This window comes from Gopherus flavomarginatus, chromosome 8 (assembly GCF_025201925.1).
Source record: "Gopherus flavomarginatus isolate rGopFla2 chromosome 8, rGopFla2.mat.asm, whole genome shotgun sequence".
Classification (NCBI taxonomy): Eukaryota; Metazoa; Chordata; order Testudines; family Testudinidae; genus Gopherus; species Gopherus flavomarginatus.
In genome coordinates, this window is record NC_066624.1 from 58,015,470 (window position 1) to 58,034,678 (window position 19,209).

Consider the following 19,209-nt stretch of genomic DNA (forward strand, 5'->3'; position numbering starts at 1 on the left):
GGAAAAATTGCCCTGGCCTACCTATATCCATTAAAAAGACAATTTAAGTTAAGCTGGTTCAGACCCCGGTGTGGACACTTATTTTGATATAATTGTTTTTAGTTGAGCTTTCCCAGTCACCTTGAAGTTGATGCTGAAAGAAGTGTCCACACTGGAGTTTATACCACTTTAAAGTCACACCTTGGGTCATACCACTGTTATTTCCCCACATAGACAAGACTTAATAAAGCTAATGGGGTAGCCCATTATGTTGCCATGCACTTAACCATGTAAGTGAGTTCTTAGTTTGGCCTCTCTATCCCATCATACAAGGAAACGAGAGAGAGAGAGAAGGTGGATGAGGTAATAACTTTTATTGGACCAATTATTACCTCACCTGTCTTGTCTCTCTAATGTACAGCTCCAACAACACTGCATAGATTCAAAGAAACTTCAGGGCAGCAACTGGGCCATCAGTACATACGTTCTCAAAACCCTGCAAAATAGCCTTCTTGTTCTCTAGATATACAGCCCTTTGGTGTGAAGGTCTCTAATAAACTTTTAATACTCTAATGTGTAGCCATCCCTCCCTCAAAAGCAGTGATTCTCAAACTTTTGTACCGGTGACCCCTTTCACATAGCAAGCCCCTGAGTGTGACTGCCCTGCCCTTAAAAATTAAAAACACTTCTTTATATATTTAACATCATTATAAATGCTGGAGGCAAAGCAAGGTTTAGGGTGGTGGCCGACAGCTTTCAACCCCCCGCATAATAACCTCACGACCTCCTGAGGGGTTCCGACCCCCAGTTTGAGAATCCCCACTCAAAAGTATATTCATTACTAAGAGCCCCTAACTATACAGACTTCTGGCCGTGCAAAATAAATTTCCAGGTGAGAATGAAATTTTCTCAGACCTTTCATGTCCAGCAGTCTGATCTAACCATCATGGGTTAAATTAGTTGTTAAAGTCTCTCAGCTTTGATGAAAGACTTCCTTGCAAATGTTTTATATTTGAAGGGAATAAACAGTTTTACTGAAATACACATCAGTGTACTAAAGCTTTGGAAGCTATCCGCTTGGATTAGGGCTTCTGTAAGGGATAGATCTTAAGGTCAGTCCATGATCAAATTCCAACCCAGGTCTTTGGGACTGAAATGTTGGCATGCTGCATTCCCTGCAGCCAGACAAATGGAGCTACATACTGAACTATTCTGGTAGCAGTAAGCCATCTTGCTCTGAAGAGAGAAAATAACCAAAATCCTGATGGTATCACTAAACCCCATTTCCAGAAGGTGGAAATAAACATACAAATAGGTGTTGATACTGCTTCCATAACTAAAAACAACAACGTTCATTAAAGTGTCACCTGATAGTTTCACAGAAGGGGAGCATATGGCTGTCTTCACTAGAAACGCTGCAGTACTGCAGTTGTGCTGCTGTAGGGCTTCAGAGTAGACACCTACTACACCACCAGGAGGGGTTTGCCCATCAGTGTGGGTAACCCAGCTCCCCGAGAAGTGGTAGCTAGGTTGATGGAAGAATTACTCCATCGACTTAGTGCTGTCTACACGGGGGATTAGGTCAATATAAACATCGCTCAAGGCTGTGGATTTTTCACACCCCCTAATAGATGTGGCATTGTCGACCTAAGGGCTGGTCTACACTGCGGGAGGAACGGGGGTTGTAAATGTAAGATATGCAACTTCAGCTACGGGAATAGCGTAGCTGAAGTTGATGTACCTTATTTCTACTTACCTCCCGTCCTCACGGCATGGGATCGACAGATGCGGCTCCCGCATCAACTCCACTTCCGCTTCTTGCCCTGGTGGAGTTCCAGAGTTGACGGGAATACATTCAGGGATTGATATATCATGTGTAGACGAGATGCATTATATCGATCCCCAATAGATCGATCACTACCCACCAGTCTGGCGGGTAGTCTGGACGTACCCTAACCTTTTAGTGTAGACCTGGCCTTCCTTCAGGAGAGGGAGAACATCCATCCTGGATTGCGTGAGACAAGAAATACTCACCATTATCTTTCTCTCCAGAGGAGCTAAGGGGGGAAAGAGCAGTGGGGATGTGGCCTGGGGTAGCCCTCACTGAAAATGTGGAGGACATAGCAGGTTGCAAAAGGGAGAGCAGATATTCCCAAAACTGTGTTTAACGCTCACCAACCAGTCACACACGCACGCACCCCGCCCAAATGCCTTGCTGACTCATAAGGTGTATCCCCTGGCACTTTCAGTTGGGTTCATTGTACAGCTGGTGACACTTGATGGGCCGTCAAGCAGGCTTAGTGCTGAGGCCTTTCTGTCTGGCAGTATCACTCAGAAATGCTGCACAAGCTTTGAAATACAGATACACCGTGCATATCTACAGCTCACAATACCAGGGTGATACAAACATATAAACAAGATTGTCATATTTGGTAAATTATAACACTTTCGCAGCTATCTTACGTGGCATATCTGGTCAAATTGATTGCAATTTTATAATATTGGTATCTATAATATCACAAAGTGTTCCACATATTCCATCCAGCATCACTGGGGCTTGGGAGACTTACCCTGTCTAATATTCAGGGCAGTAGTATCCCTTTCACAGGGCCCTGAATGGATCTTGCCACCTGAGCCTTCCCCAGGAAGAGGAAGTAATTGTTTGAGGAAAGACTGCTCCCAATTTTTCCGCACCAAAGTGTAGCTGTTATACCTCTTTACCCCCATGTCTAGGAGGAGAAGGCAATGCTTGCTGCTGTTGCTCCACTTTCTACAAATGGCAAGGAACCTTCATGTTCTCTATACTAGTGTACTTGCACACCTTACTTTCAGTACTTGAACAGTAGTAGGTCACAACCAGTAGTCCAAGAAAAATATTGTAAAAAATGAATGTTAATGTCATGGGGAGAGGAGGGGATATGTGGAGGTTCAGTGATGTGAGGGTTGTAAAAGAATGCGCTTGTATTTTTGCATTTTGGGTTCAAATCACCAGACTATCCCTATTCATACTATGTTTGAGTCACGCTTCAAGAAAGTGCCTCAGCAAGTTATGATTCCACATAGGGCATGGTTTCACTATCCAATTCCTTTTTTTTTCTTCTTCTAGTACCCATATGCAGGATCTTCAAGAGGTGACCCAGGACCTTCACTATGAGAACTTCCGCTCTGAGAGGCTTAAAAGAGGCGGCAGGTTGTCCGTGCATGGTTACAGTCTACCATTGTCTCCTCTGAGTCTACCTTCCTATTTATCCTTCCCCTTCTCATGCTGACCTTTCAGTAGCAGTATCTGATGTACCATAGGGTGTTCAGGAGCTGTAACCAAAAACTGGAAGCTGATGGATCAGTCTCCTAACGCCTAAAATTTTAAACTTGAATAGAGGAAATGAATTGTTAGTAAATCTGGACAGACAACTGAGTTGATGAAATGAAAAGGGTGTATCGAGTTCTACTTTTGCTTGTGGTTTCATTGGGATTTGTTGTCATCTTCCCCCATCCCCACCCTACCTTTTTTTTTTTTCCCCTTTCTGTACTTAGTATGAAACCACACTCTGTCCATCCCCTACCATTGTCCTGTTACCAGCTATTTGACATAGCTAGCTGCTTCTTAAATTTTTTCTTCAAGGAAAAGTGATGGCAGAAACAGCCCCTTACTCACCAGATCTGTTTCCTAGGTATTAGAATCCTATTTGCTGACTTCGTTGTCTAAAATAACTTTGTTCAGGTTTTATGTCTATTAGTGTTGCATAGCCAACAAACTACTGAGAGAGTCTACTTTCTTAGAGTTTAACTGCTGATATAGTATCTAAGAACCAGGTACTATCCTTGTGTATCAGTAGCGTTGATTAGTAACATCTAACTAAAAACTGGACAGTCTTGTTTATGAAACTCTTTTAAAGGCATTGGTGTGCAGGTGTCACTAGTTTGGCCTGCAGAACTTTCTACAGTGATGGTCCATCAAGGCTGGTTCCCCACTCTGGCACTTCAAGCGCAGAAGATGCTTATCCGCAAGAATTTTAAAAATTAATGCTGGCCACTCCAGGCTTGTTTTAAACTCCGAAGTTTACAGCTTTTTCTCTGACCTTGGCTTGGTAAACGTTGCCACCACCCAAATGCAAAACCCTTTTTGGAACCCAGAAAGACGCACTTGGGAATTCCTTCCTGTGGGGTACCCTCAAGCCCCTCCCCGCCCCTCACACGCACACCCCTCTACCTTGGGGAAGAGCTGAGAAAGAAAACACAGGAAAGGACACCAAAAATTCAATCCTGTTCTTAAAAAAAAGTTAAATTTTATTAAAAACAAAAAAGACAGAAGATACATTTGGAACTTAGGCTTTTGCTACATTTTAAAAGAGCAATTCCACAAATTGCGCATCCAAAATAGCTTTCTTGGGGGTTCAGCTTAAAGATTACAAGCAACAAAAGAATCGGGGGATTAACACAGGGGAGTCCATTAGCCATAAGTTATAAACCTATTTGTGTCTTTCTAAACATTTCTGATCTACTTACCATTTGGGAGTTCCAAATAAGTAGTTCTACGTATGATCTGATGATTTATGATCATACCTGGCATAAGGCTTCTTGTAGCATAACTGCTCCCTGTTCCCCTCTTTCTGGTAGAAAAAACAACAGACAGGAAGTTCTTTTCTCCATTTTAAAAAGTTCTAGCCTTCCCATTGGCTCTTTTGGTCAGGTGCCTACTCCCTTTACTTTACCTGAGGGAGTTTAACACTTTACAGGTAAAGCAAGCAGAGGACAGTCACCAGGAGGGACTTTATAGCTAACTGGCTGGCTGGCTGTCCATAAAAGGGAGCTCCCCCCATTTCATTTATTACATGGTCTTTGAGAAGGAAAGAACTGAATTCCTCTCTGAGGCAAGAGTAAAGGCTAGCATTCAGTGGGATGGGGAAAGAGGGATTATTGTAAACTGAAAATAATTAATCCAGGAGTCATTGTAAAGATACCTGTGGAATGTCATGGTCTTATTTTGTACAAAATCCCTTTTGAGAGTATCACTTTATTACTCTGAAAGATCAGAAACAGCTACAGTTGATATAAAGCTTGAGATTCTATCCATTGTTCTCTGTTCAGAATGCATGTTACACTGGGTATATGTAAACCACACTTCCCGCTACTAAAAATTGAATTCTAACTGGTTTACTGTCCTTGGGACTCAGTTGGGTACCAGTAGAACCAGTGGATGTGAAATGAAGCTATGGCAGCAGCCACTAATAAACTCTTAGACTTCCTCACAAGCACCCCTTGCCCACTGGCAGGTAGGCTCTGCAACTCCCTCAGAACCTTGCTGGATTAAGCCTTTTAATAAGGAATGATTGCCTTTAGTATGCTGTCTTGCTAATCAAGAACTTGTAACACCTTATCTATGAGGGAATTCCCAATAGCCTTTAGCACCACAGCTTTCTTTTTCCTCCAACAGCTGTTTGGCTCTCCATCCTGAAAGGGTTTCCATGTTTATTTACTGAGAGGAGGGGAATGGAAAAAGGAGAATGAGTTCTGTTCTCTCCCTCTTTCCCTTATGTTCTTTTAAATTCTCCCTACCATTCTCAAAGAAAGGGGATGGGGTGGTAGTAGTGAAAGAAAAACGGGATGACAGATACTGTGAGATTGAGGCAAAAAATATTCCGTTGTTCTTGGAAGTGTCTCTAGGGTTAGAAATCCATCTTGGCAGTCTACTTTTGAAAAGGAATTCAATGTTCTCACCAGATTCTACTATATGGACAGGTGGTTGGATTTGTTTGTTTTTGTTTTTTAAATCACAGGGTAAACCTGAGGTTCCACTACAAGCACTTTATTTTACCTCCTGCAAACTGCAGAGTTTTCCTGTATTGCAGAGTAATTGACAGATGATGTCTACTTCAAATATTATAGTTCCCTTTTCTTTGGGAGTTTGGAGAGTGGGAGAAACAGAGCTAGATCCTTCACAGCAGGAGTGAAGGAGACAGGGAAAACTTCGTTTTAATTAAAATTAATGTGTTTGTTTTGAGTTGGGGGAGGTCTGAGTTTCAAGTAGAAATTAATCAGGTATGCCTTGTCTTAAAAAAGTTGAAAACTGCCTTCGTATGTTTCAGCCACTAGAGGGTTACATGATAACTCACCAGTAGAGCTGACAATCTTTCACAACCAGCAGTGGATTTTCCCTGCTGTTAAGACTGGCGAGAGAACCAGATGGGTCAGGATAGAAATGGGTTCCAACCCCTCTATGGTAGCCTGGTAGTTCAGTTCTCCCTCCAGGCAGACCAGCAAGCTATTAGTCTCTGTTTTCAGCCACCTTGTTCTTTGAAATTGTAACCCCTTTCTAGTCTTTAAAGGGATTTTTTTGTTGAACTGGATTCCTGTTATCTAGCAAGTGTGTTTCAAGGGCTTGGTGTTTATATAGCTTTAATATAGAACTGGTCTATCTGTGATTGTGTGCTGCTCAGAATCTCATGGAGATTAAAAGTGGAGTTAAAACTGCTCAGCTTTCTGCCTCCATAATCTTGAAAGAACAGGAAATAGGCAGTGTACAGCAAGATTCTCTTACAGATTGAGGATAATCTATATGTTTTGTGGTATCTTTCTAGATTACACTAAAGATGTTTGTCTCCTATCTAGCTATAAATTTAGGGGCTGTATCTTATTTGAGTATTATGAAGTGGTGGGTGTCAAATTACCATCTTAGTAAACATCAATTTGTTTACTTTATGCATTTGACAACACTTAATGTATGATTAGATATGCATGCTTCGCTCTAGACTCATGTCTGCAATGCTGTGCAACAACTGGAGAAGTATATCGGCTGCCACTGGATGTGGTGCAACGAATGACAGGAGCTGGGAGTACTGGTGCCATAGTTGAAGAATACAGATCACACTACCATCACTCAGAGAGCTAGAACCATGCTGGAGAGGACCCTGAAGGATGCCATCCACTGGCAATACGTGGAAAACCTGAAACGGAAGCCGGACCAGGCAAGGCATTCAAGGTGACACACAAGTGGGATGCCAGCAACACTTCCTCCCCGGGGGCAGCTTCACCCGATTTGCCGACTGGAGGTTCATCCACAGGGCCCGGCTCAACTGCATCCCACTGAACGGAGCCATGGCAATGCAGGAATGCCGCTATGCCAATGAAATGCTGCCCCACGTCCTGTATAGCTGCAGGCCCCATTACAGAGCCTGGCAGCTGCGACACACTACACTAGCCAACTACATTTTGGGCTGTATAAGTAGGGGCATTGCCAGCAGATCGAGGGACGTGATCATTCCCCTCTATTCAGCATTGGTGAGGCCTCATCTGGAGTACTGGGCCCAAGAACTGGACACCACACTACAAGAAGGATGTGGAAAAATTGGAAAGAGTTCAGCGGAGAGCAACAAAAATGATTAGGGGGCTGGAGCACATGATTTATGGGAAGAGGCTGAGGGAACTGGGATTGTTTAGTCTGCAGAAGAGAAGAATGAGTGGGGACTTGATAGCTGCTTTCAGCTACCTGAAGTGAGGTTCCAAAGAGGATGGATCTAGACTGTTCTCAGTGATACTAGATGACAGAAGAAGGGGTAATGGTCTCAAGTTGCAGTGCGGGAGGTTGAGGTTGGATATTAGGAAAAACTTTTTCACTAGGCGGGTGGTGAAGCACTGGAATGGGTTACCTAGGGAGGTGGTGGAATCTCCTTCCTGAGAGGTTTTTAGGTCAGGCTTGACGAAACCCTGGCTGGGAAGTTTTAGTTGGAGATTTACCCTGCTTTGAGCAGAGGGTTGGACTAGATGACCTCCCTTCCAACCCTTATATTCTATGACACATCACCATATAAGATCACCTGGTTGGAGTCATCCCACCACCTATAGGGAAGGTTGCCATGAACTCCTCCATCCCCAGAACCGACAGCCAACTGTGACCAGACATCGTCATCACCAATGAGGACCGGAAGCAGGTCATCATGGTGGACGTCACAGTGCCCTTTGAGAACAGGACCCCGGCTTTCTGCAACGCCGGAGCTCAAAAGGTGGAGAAATATGCTCCTCTGGCCAACACCTTGAGAGCTGGAGCTTACCAGGTTCAGACAGATGCGCTGATCATCAGAGCCCTGGGCACATGGGACACCAGTAATGAGCTAGTGTTGAGAGAATGTGGAATCTGTCAGCGGTATGCTCTGCTGATGTGGCAACTCATGGTGTTGGATGCCATCATGTGATTTGAGGGACATCTACGTAGAACACATCACCAGACTTGGGCAATACCAGGAGAGATGAGCTGGAGTGCTGATGAGAAGCGTAGTGGGGAAAGTAACTGAAATACTTTCCTCATGGATTGTATTTTCCAAATGGACAATCAATCCGAAATGCTCAATTACTGAGGGACAACCTACACTCATTCCTATATTTGCTTTCTGCAACCAACTCTCTGTATAACTTTTCATGAGTGATATACCCGAGTATTCAGATTCTAAATCTAAACTAAATTGTTAAATTTATTCACCTTAATTTGGTGATTTTATTATTGCTGATTATGCACTACATGTATCTTGGGACTTCTTAAAACAAACTATGTATTGTGAATAATCTGAGCACTATACCCAGATAGACAGACACTTTTTTTTCTTAATCTGTGTACTATTAAAAAAAATTAACATTAGCGTTAATAAAATTTTAAAATTTGTATAGGTCTTTGAGGCTGCAATGGGGAGAGGAGAAAAAAATGGGAGGGAAACATGGTATGTGTTCTACTTGAAACTACTTCTAACAGCTTGAAATTGGCTACATTTTAAGTTGAAGTGTCCCTTGTAACATGCATTGGGTTACTTACTTAGCAGTTAAAATTAAATCTGCTTTGCAAGTGCTATTGGTTTCTTAAGTCAGGCTGATTGTTGAAAGCATCATCACTCTTCTGTAGGCAATAGGCCTACTTTTTAGTGGTTGTTTGCATTTGGTGCTATCTTAACAATATATATTACTCGTTATACCACTTCCAAATACACCTCTCCACATGACTGCAAAACACATCTCTTCGACTGATTTGCTTGGAGGTTGCTTTTTCACAGTAAGATCTCCAAACAGATGTATACACACTTTTAAAAACCTGTATTCTTTTGTCTCTCTCAAACTGCCCCATAGGTGGAAAAAGGGAAGAATGGTGCTCTGCCCTCATTTTTGGGAGTCTTTCATAGATATTTTATATGATGCTCATCAATGTACATATCTGAATTTGTATCATATTTGTCACTTACAGAATATGTGTACACCTGATTAACAGGCCTTACCAGATACATGGCTAAATGCACCCATTTATTGAGCAAGCTGAATTATGTATGGAATATGTAGAAGAGTAAAGGAATTAAGGTGTTGGTCCCACTGAGTCAATGGTAAATGCAAGTAAAATTCCCAAGGTATAGGAATAGCAGTGATATGCTACATGAAATCCAGCTCTGACTTAAATGGCAAGTTATTCAGAAGCCAGGAAGAATTGTGAAGGATCTTTTTCTTCTGAAAAAGCTCTGGGTTTGCACTTGATACTTTGAGAAGACATTTTGCTTTATCTTAAATCTTGATGATAATGCATGGCTTTTCATATGGTTGATCGCAAACTTCTGGCACATGCTAGTTCTATTTCATGTCCCTGATCTTATAGGAAACAGTACCAGCTGCAAGAGCAGCCAGATTCCTCACACAGATCCTAGTGGGCCTCTAGGAAAACTCAAAACTGATGCCCAGTTATTTTAACAAAAACGAGGAGTCCTTGTGGCACCTTAGAGATTAACAAATTTATTTGAGCAGAAGCGTTCATGTCACTTCTGAACTCATGCTCATAGTTTGCCCATCATCTTAAACTTCTGGTTTGCTTCAGTCACATAGATATATGAACTCTAGCACTACTTCTGAGATGGATCTACCTGTGCTACTCTGACATGGTTTTGGAAAATAAAATGGTTGAACTTATGAAGGACAGAGGAGAACACTGGATCACTTGTAGCATCTCTAGTAAATTGTATTTAGGTGATGGTGAACAAATTTTGTTTGATATTAGTATACCTCTGTTGTGATAATCAAATATGTGCATGGACACAACTTTATCTTTACTGCATCAATTACTGCACTTAGTACTATTTTTGAACAGTGTTTAAGTCCTGCATATAGAACAAGGATGACAGCTGTCTTAATTCACAGCAAGGAACTTTCTCCTGCATTCCTCAAGAATTGTCAAAACTGTGTGCATGCTTCTTTGTTGGTTTTTCTTTTTTGGAGGTAGATTGGGGGAATTGGTGTACTTGCTCTGAAAAAGGTTTTTCTTATGAAAAATTTTTCAGCTGATGTGGGGAAAGTGCCTAAATAAATCTGATGTGTATTTAAAGAAACTACATGTGAGAGATAAGAATGCAAGTCTGGTTCAGAATGAGAATCTTGGTTGCTTATTCATAAGATTAAGATTTTGTCACCGTTATTTTAAGTAAAAGTCAGGGACAGGTCACAGGCAATAAACAAAAATTCACAGAAGTCATTGACTTCAGTGTTTTTTTTAAAAAAAGAAACTGACAAAATGGAACTGATGCAGGATGAGAGAGCCCAAGCCCTGCTGAGTGAGAAGGGGAAAGCTCTCACTGGTGCCATGGGGCTGAAGCAGAAAATGTCACAGTGGTCTCTGGATGACTTCTGTGACCTTAGTGACATAATCTTAGCCTTACATATGAACAGATATAAAGCTGCCACTTTGAGTAAATGAATCAGAAGGCACGCATGTTGATGAATGTTTATGCCTCTTTTTTTTTTTAATCTTAGGAAAATTGAAGATGAGGAAGTGAATAAAGATCAGATTTTGCAGGAAAAAGAAGCTGAAGTAAGAATGTTTTCTTTATAGACAAGCTCTGTGTTGCAGAAATGCTTACTTTTCATTCCTTAATTATTTTCTTTGGGGCAAAATATTTCATTGTGGTCTCAGTGCAGAAGGTGTGTTGGGGGGGGGGTTGTTGTCTCTTTCTTTTTTCTTTTCTTTTTTTTTTTTCAGTTATAATAAACTTTCAGTAGTGTGAGTGACAGGAGAATGAAAACTTTCTCTCAAGAATTGTCACAACTGTGTACGTGCTTGCTTGCTCGCTCTGGTAAATTCAAAGCTGATTTTTTTTTTTCAAAATTCCATCTTGGAGGGGACTGGATGGCTCAAAATAGTGACTGTATATGGAACCTTTAATCTCCTGGCTGCTAGCTCATATCTGTTCTGGATCAGAAAGTAGTTGCCATCTGCTGGTTGTTTTTAAGTCTGTTGTGAAAAGAGCTTGGGCTCACTCCAATTCATAGTGAGCAGATGTGACCATATTGCAAAATCCCTGCTACAACTGGCATCAGTCTGAACCTTCAGAGCATTCTGAGGCACCAAGTTATTGAATGGACAGTTGACAATTATCTTCTTGCCTCTAGATACAGTTCTGCTAAACCAGGATTATCCACATAGCAGGGCAGTGGGAAGAAGCCTGTGTTGTAATTATAGAATTTCAGAACTTTAATAGGGCACTTTTTGTGAACTTTAAATTCACATTGAAAAATTAAATTTCACACTTAGCATATAGTTGTTACTCAGTGATAACCAGTGCTTTGACAAGTGTGAACAGCATTATAAGCAAACGGAGATTGCATACTGCAATTAGAATTTGCATTTGAACATGCAATCTGATAATCAGTCAAATAACTTCCTTCCATTACTAGGGTGACCAGATGTCCCGATATTATCGGGACAGTCCCGATTTTGAACACATTTGTCCTGCGTCCTGACCGCACATCGGTCAGGATGACCTTTGTCCCGATATCGGGAGATGGCTCACCATCACCGCCAAAGTCCCGGGGCTGGCGTGGCAGCAGTTCCTGGGACAGCTCCCGGCGGCGTGCCTGTCCGCCTGCAGAGCTGGCGGCCCCAGGCACAGAGACAGAGGGGGTCTCTGCATGCTACACTGGCTCCCTCCTGCCCAATCAGCTGTGGGAGTGGGGCTTGCAGGCGCCAGCAGCGGGCAGAGAGACCTCTGCCCCCACCCCACCGACCTTGACCCTAGGAGCCAGAGGGACCTGCCGGATGCTTCCTGGGACCCTCCCCAGGTAAGCACCGCTGGGACTCCCCACCTCGCCCCCCAGCAGGTCCCTCTGGCTCTTAGAGTCAGAGCCCTGTGCATGGTGCAGAGCGCCAGAGAGTGCCAGCCCAGGCTCCCGCCATCCCAGGAAGCACAGCAAGCTGGTGCAGCTGCGAGCTGAGGAAGAAGCCTGCCCCGAAGCAGCAGCGCAGTGCCACTCGGGGAGCCGCCACCTGGCTCTGGGCGGATGGAGGGGGCCCCGGCACTGCCCTGCAGACCATGTAGCTCCGCTCCCCATTCACCGCATGGACAGCTCCCTGTGGTGCACGGGTTCTGTTCAGTGCTGGGCGCTGTGCACAGCAGCGAGGTAAATAGCTCCCCCGCCAGCAGCCGTGACCCAATAAGGGCATTTGGCCGGGGATTGCAGCCTGCTGTAGCTGGAGGCAGGGAGGGCTCCAAGGGGTCCACAGCAGAGAGCAGGGGTGGTTGGTGCCTCGATGTGGGGCAGTTTCCCATGTGCCCTCCCCAGCTATCTCCCTCAATGGGGGTGGTTATAAAGCCAGGCAGGAGAGTCAGTGGCCAGTTTGGGTGAGTCTGTACTGCAGTTTAAGCTCAGGGTTAGTGGGACGTGAGTCAGCTGAGCTGTGTAGGGAGCCCTGGGCTTAGGGTGACCAAATCTCCCAATATTAGAGGCTTTGTCTTACATAGGCAATTATTTCCCTTCCCCACCCCCACCCTGAAAAAAAAAGTGTTCCAATTTTTTACACTTGCTATCTGGTCACCCTATCCATTACTAAACTTTCCCCCACCATCTCTAGAGATGAGCTTGTTGTCCTTCACAGCAGTAAAAGATCTCACTCCCCACAATTGCAAAAACCTTTCACGGTGTCCCTTTTAACAAGGACAAGACACCTTCTGAACCCCTTGCCTTCCACTGGTGCTCTTATCATTGGAGTGGGGATGATCTTTTGAGGAGGACTGTAGTTAACATGGGGGTGGCAGGCTTGTCAATGTGCGAAGTGGCTGGGAAGGAGTAAGGTTGTTGGGGTCATTATGCTAACTTCATTTTTATTAAATTGCAGAAATCTATTAATGTAGCATTAAGGGTGAAAACTTAAGTGCACAAAAGCCAGGGCATTAAAAAAAAAAAAAAAAAAAAAAAAAGTTCCTAGAGCAGTGTTGGCTCCATTACTTTAAATCTATCAAGACCGTCATTCAGTAGCCTAAATAGAACTTAAAAAGACTACATACAGTAACTCCTCACTTAAAATTGTCCCAGTTAATGTTTCATTGTTATGTTGCTGATCAATTAGAGAATATGCTTGTTTAAAGTTGTGCAGTGCTCCTTTATAATTTTTGTTTGGTAGCCACCTGCTTTGTTCAAAGCTTGCAGAAAGAGCAGCTAATTGGAGCTATCTGGTGGGGGCTTGGAACCAGGGTGGACTGGCAGCCCCCCATCAGCTCCCTGCTCCTCTGAGTTCCCTGTCCAGCAGTCACCCAGCAGGCTATCAATTGCTGGGCAGTTCAGCTCTCCTTCCCCCCACTGCTGTGTGCTGCTCCTGCCATTTGCCTTGGAGCTGCTTCCGGAGCCTCCTGCTTGCTGTGCATGGGATGGGGGGAGGAGAGGTGTTAATGTCAGGGTTTCCCCATGTCCCTTGCTCCTGCCCACCGCTCCTTCCCTTACCTCATCTCCATATGGGGGAGGGGGACATGACAGGGCTCAGGAGGAGCTTGCTGGCAGCAGCTGCTGTCTCAACTTGCTGATCTACTTAAAAGGGCAGTGTAGTTAGAGTAGGGTCAGCATACTTAAAGGGACAATGCATTTCTCTTTCACGCACACAGTGTATGTCTGTCTGTCTCTCTGCCATGCTGTCTCCCCTCCCTCCATTTGTGCTGCCCTGTAGAGTGTGAGGCTACATTAACAACAATGTGTTAACCCGTGAGGGCTCAGCTGAGTGCTAGTTCATCATTTAGCAATAAGGCATTCCCTGGGAAGTATCCCACCCTCTGACTTCACCACCACAGCGAAGCTTCGCAATCATTGCTGTGCGCAGTATGAAATTTTTGTTTAAAACTTGAGTGTGTGTGTGTGTGTGTAATGTCTTTTGTCTGATGAAACAAATGTCCCTGGAACCTAACACCCCCCCCTCCTTCGCATTGATTCTTATGGGGAAATTGGATTTGCTTATAGTCACATTTTTCAGGAAAATAACTACAACATTAAGCAAGGAGTTACTGTATATGCAATATGGTTGGGTTAATCTCAACAGTTGTTTCCTGACCTGTGCATTTAAAGGGACAATTCAATAATTCTAAAATGGTTTGAATTTTGTAGAACCCTAATCTAAGTTTTCTTAGTTTTAATATCCTATATGTTTGGTTGGATGGATGGATGTATTACCAGCACAGCTGGGTTCCTGGCAGCAATTCCTGTCTGCCACAGAAGAGGTTGTCTGAATTATTTTACTGTAGCTGGAATGCTTCAAATATTGCCTCTTTCTGTCAAGGATCAAGGAGGGGTGGGTGGAGGGGACATAAAAGTCAGCTTGAAGACTAGGGCTTTACTAATAACTTCAGTGACTGTAAATAGTTTAATTCAGCTCTCCAACACCACCACACACAATCCATTTTAATGTGTTGCTGTAACTAAGAAAATAACACCAACAGGAAATAGAGGAAGTAGAAGCTTCTGCTGAGACACACTTGGGAAACTGGTGCCATATTTCAAAAGTGATGCCTGTTATTTTGATCAGTAAATTACTTACATATTTTTGTGAGTGGAGAAAAGCAAAAATTTCTTTAATACTTTTTTGATGGTTAGTTAAATATTAGTGAAGACCAAAATTAGTTTTCATTGAATAGAAAACAATCCGTTGTGGCAGTGAAGAGCCACTTGCTTAGGAGAGAGAACTAAAAGGCTTTTTCTGTACTATTTGTCTTTTCCAGCTTCGTCGCATGCAAGAGATGATTGCAAGAATGCAGGCTCAGATGCAAATGCAGATGCAAGGTGGTGAGGGAGACAGCAGTGCAGTTCATGGACACCATGTATAAATTCTTTGGTAAGATCTTCGAATGATTATAATAATCACCATAAGAAAAATAGTAGGTGTTTCAAGGCACTGGAGTAAAATAACATGTCAACTGATTGATTTAAGAGGTTGAATCCATTTCATGTTACGTTTTTAAATGTTCACACAGGTGTTTTTTAAACTGAAGTAAATCAGTACCTTGAGGACAGAATAAGCATATTTAACTTAACTTAATTGCATATTGATGCTCTGAAAGAAAAAAGTATTATGAAAACTTGATTACATTTTTTAAAATGTAACTTTCAATTTCCAGAAAAAGGTGGAGAACTATATTCAGTTCTTAATTTCTGTTTGAGCTTTGTCTTGAGAGCACTGTCATGTGCTACTGTTCTAATAGTGGAGATAGCTTCTGTCTGGCAAACTGTTCTGACACTTAGACAATTAAAGAATGGTGAACTTAAAGGCTTGCTAGCTTGTATTTTAAATAGCTATCTGAAAAGTTACATTCAGGGTATGTCTACACTACAGGATTATTCTGATTTTACATAAACCAGTTTTGTAAAACAGATTGTATAAAGTCAAGTGCACGCGGCCACACTAAGCACATTAATTCGGCGGTGTGCGTCCATGTACCAAGGCTAACATCGATTTCCGGAGCATTGTACTGTGGGTAGCTATCCCGTAGCTATCCCATAGTTCCCGCAGTCTCCCCTGCCCATTGGAATTCTGGGTTGAGATCCCAGTGCAAAAACAGTCGCAGGTAATTCTGGGTAAATGTCATCACTCAATCCTTCCTCTGTGAAAGCAATGGCAGACAATCATTTCGCACCCTTTTTCCCTGGATTGCCTTGGCAGATGCCATAGCAGGGCAACCAAGGAGCCCGTTTTGCCTTTTGTCACTGTCACCATATGTGTACTGGATACTGCTGACAGAGGCGGTACTGCAGTGCTACACAGCAGCATTCATTTGCCTTTGCAAGGTAGCCGAGATGGTTACCATCCCTATTGCACCATCTGCCATGCCATTGTAAATTGGTGATGAGATGACGGTTATCAGTCATTCTGTACCATCTGCTGCTGTCGTGGGTGCTCCTGGCTGGCCTCGCTGAGGGCTTATGGACAAAAATGGGAATGACTCCCTGGGTCATTCCCTTCTTTATGTTTTGTCTAAAAATAGAGTCAGTCCTGCCTATAATATGAGGCAAGTGTACTAGAGAACCAGAGAGCACAGCCACTCCATGTCAGAGCCCCAGAGATCCCACAGAAATGATGAGCTGCATGCCATTCTAGGGGGTGCCCTTGCAACAACCCCACCTGTTTCTTCCCTCCTCCCCCAACCCTCCTGGGCTACTGTTGCAGTATCCCCCCATTTGTGTGATGAAGAATGCAGGAATAAGAAAAACTGATTTTTTTTAGTGAGATAAAATGAGGGAGAGGAAGCCTCCAGCTGCTATGGTAGTCCAGGCAGTACAGAATCTTTTCTTTAGACATGACACGGGGGGGGGCTGATGGAGCTCAGCCTCCAGTTGCTATGATGAAGATGGTTATCAGCCATTCTGTACCATCTGCTGGGAATGACCGGGAGTCATTCCCATTTTTACCCAGGTGCCCCCAGCCGACCTCACCGAGGCCAGCCAGAAGCACTCACGGGCTGATGATGATGATGGATAGCAGTCATATTGTACCGTCTGCCACCGGGAAGGGGATGCTGGTGTTCAGCACTGCAGCATCCCGTCTACCAGCAGCATGCAGTAGACATAGGGTGACACTGAAAAAAGGAAAGAGATTTTTTTTTCCTCCCTTTTCTTTCAGGGGAGGGGGAAGGGTGTAAATTGACGACATATACCCTGAAACACTCGGGGAAAATGTTTTTGACCCTTCAGGCATCGGGAGCTCAGCCAAGAATGCAATTACTTTTCAGGGACTGTGGGATAGCTGGAGTCCTCAGTACCCCGTCCCTCCCTCCATGAGCGTCCATTTGATTCTTTGGCTTTCCGTTACACTTCTCACACAGCACTGTGCTGTGGCCTCTGTCTATCATAGCCTGGAGATTTTTTTCAAATGCTTTGTCATTTCGTCTTCTGTAACGGAGCTCTGATAGAACAGATTTGTCTCCCCATACAGCGATCAGATCCAATATCTCCCGTACAGTCCCTGCTGGAGTTCTTTTTGGATTTGGGACTGCATGGCCACCCGTGCTGATCAGAGCTCCACACTGGGCAAACAGGAAATGAAATTCAAAAGTTCGCGGGGCTTTTCTTGTCTACCTGGCCAGTGCATCTGAGTTCAGATAGCTTTCCAGAGCGATCACAATTATGCACTGTGGGATACCGCCCGGAGGCCAATAACGTCGAATTGTGGCCACACTAACCCTAATCCGACATGGCAATACCAGTTTCAGCGCTACTCCTCTCGTCGGGGAGAAGTACAGAAGTCAGTTTAAAGAGCACTTTATATCGATATAAAGGGCCTCGTTGTGTGGACGGGTGCAGGATTAAATCAGTTTAATGCTGCTAAATTCGGTTTAAACGCGTAGTGTAGACCAGGCCTCAGACTTTGTCTACCATCCAAGTCCATTCTTCTGCACTCTTAGGACAAAGTACAAATTTTCATGGATAAATAGTTATTTGTTGTTGCAATGCTTTGATCAAGTGGTGATTTAAGATGACTACAGGCTGCTCTCTCCTGGACTTAAAATGGCCAAATGATTTTATTGGTTTCAGTAAATTCATTTTACATCTATGCACAACCAGGAGACAGTACACTGTCCTGTGATTTGGACTGTGCCATGGTGATCTGTGCGTTTATGACCTTTAGACTGGGTTAATATAATACACATCTCCTCCTCTTCCTCCTCCCTGACTATATAGACCATGGAAGACCTTGGCCAGTCTGTTTGCCCCCACATCTTTCTGTCAAGTGCATATTTTTTTTCCCATTGATGGTAATTCACATTGAGCTCTTAGATTTTGCTTAATTTTTTCCCTCCATCTTCTCTTTGGTCAGACACCCATAACTATGTCCTGGCAAGAGATGCTTAGCTGGTCTGTCTTCTTTCATCCTAATGACATGCCCTTCCCATTGGAGTCATCAGGATTTTACTACTACTATACTTGCTTCACCAGTTCCCTATTAGATCTTCTTCTTTTGGCCATACTAACCAAAATCTTCATTTCAACCCTGTATCTTTGGAGGTATTTATCAGCTGTCTTTCTTCCTTCTTAGTAAGTGCCTGCTTCTCTCACATACATATAAAATAGTAACCCTTACAATGGCCTCAGATCTAACGCTTGGTCTTTCTCAGTTGTTGTGAGCTGAAAATTCCATGCAGAGAAATGTAACAGGCATTTCCCCTCTCTAATCATGCCTTCTATTTCCTCCCTCATCTAACTGTTGTTGGTAATTGCTCCGAGGCATTTAAACTATCAAACTTGTTTATCAATTGCCAAGTAAGCTTGTCCAAGATCCTCATTTTACAACCATATATTTGGTTTAAAGTCCCATTTTTCTTGCCACATCCTTCAAGTCTCCAATCCTCCTTTGTACCTTCTTTCTCTTGGATAGCCCAGGTCATCATTGTATCCAAAAAGTTGGTCAGGCCATTTAAATTCACCCTCATTCTGAGAATTTCACAGTGATTGCGTCACTATTTCAATAGTCATGTTTAAGAGTCCTGGGGATACCACATCTCCCCACCTTAGTCCAGTGTTGATGCCAAATGGGGAAGAGAATTCACTTGTTTTTCACAGTCTGCTTTTTGAATTGCAAACTCAGTTGTATCATCCTAATAATTTTGTCAGACTTTCCAAATTCCTTCATTGCAGCTCAGAGTCTATTGGGTGGACGTGTGTGTGTGTGTGTGTGTGTGTGTGTGTGTATATATATGTATGTATATTTATATACATGCGTATGCATAAAAAACTTTTAAAAATGCTTTTGTAAAGTCCTATTAACAGCTAGGCAGATTCCAATCTTTGCACAAATTGTTGAGGAACAAATACGCTCCTACTGTTTAAATATCTCCAGCTGGTCCCAATATAGCAGCTCATTTGACAAGCATCACGAACTGTTGAGAGTACAGTTGCCCTTATACTCCTCTCACTATGCTTGCTCCTCATCAAATAGCACATCAAATCAATATGTTACATATGCTAATT

The 19,209-nt window shown here is 43.2% G+C and overlaps 1 protein-coding gene across 4 annotated transcripts in view; it reads left to right on the forward strand.

The window, feature by feature from the left end:
* Window positions 1-19,209, forward strand: part of SEPTIN2 (septin 2) — a 58,941-nt gene that overhangs the window by 35,412 nt on the left and 4,320 nt on the right. For 3 of the 4 annotated variants that reach the window (XR_007775985.1, XM_050965618.1, XM_050965616.1), the window contains 3 exons: window positions 3,086-3,172; window positions 10,747-10,804; window positions 14,970-15,082. Coding sequence is in view for 3 of the 4 variants with exons in the window: in XM_050965618.1 (XP_050821575.1) it covers window positions 3,086-3,172; window positions 10,747-10,804; window positions 14,970-15,074 (250 nt within the window). In the remaining variant the exon portion in view is untranslated. The remainder of the gene's footprint in view (window positions 1-3,085; window positions 3,173-10,746; window positions 10,805-14,969; window positions 15,083-19,209) is intronic. The other variant, XM_050965617.1, reaches the window with a different exon arrangement.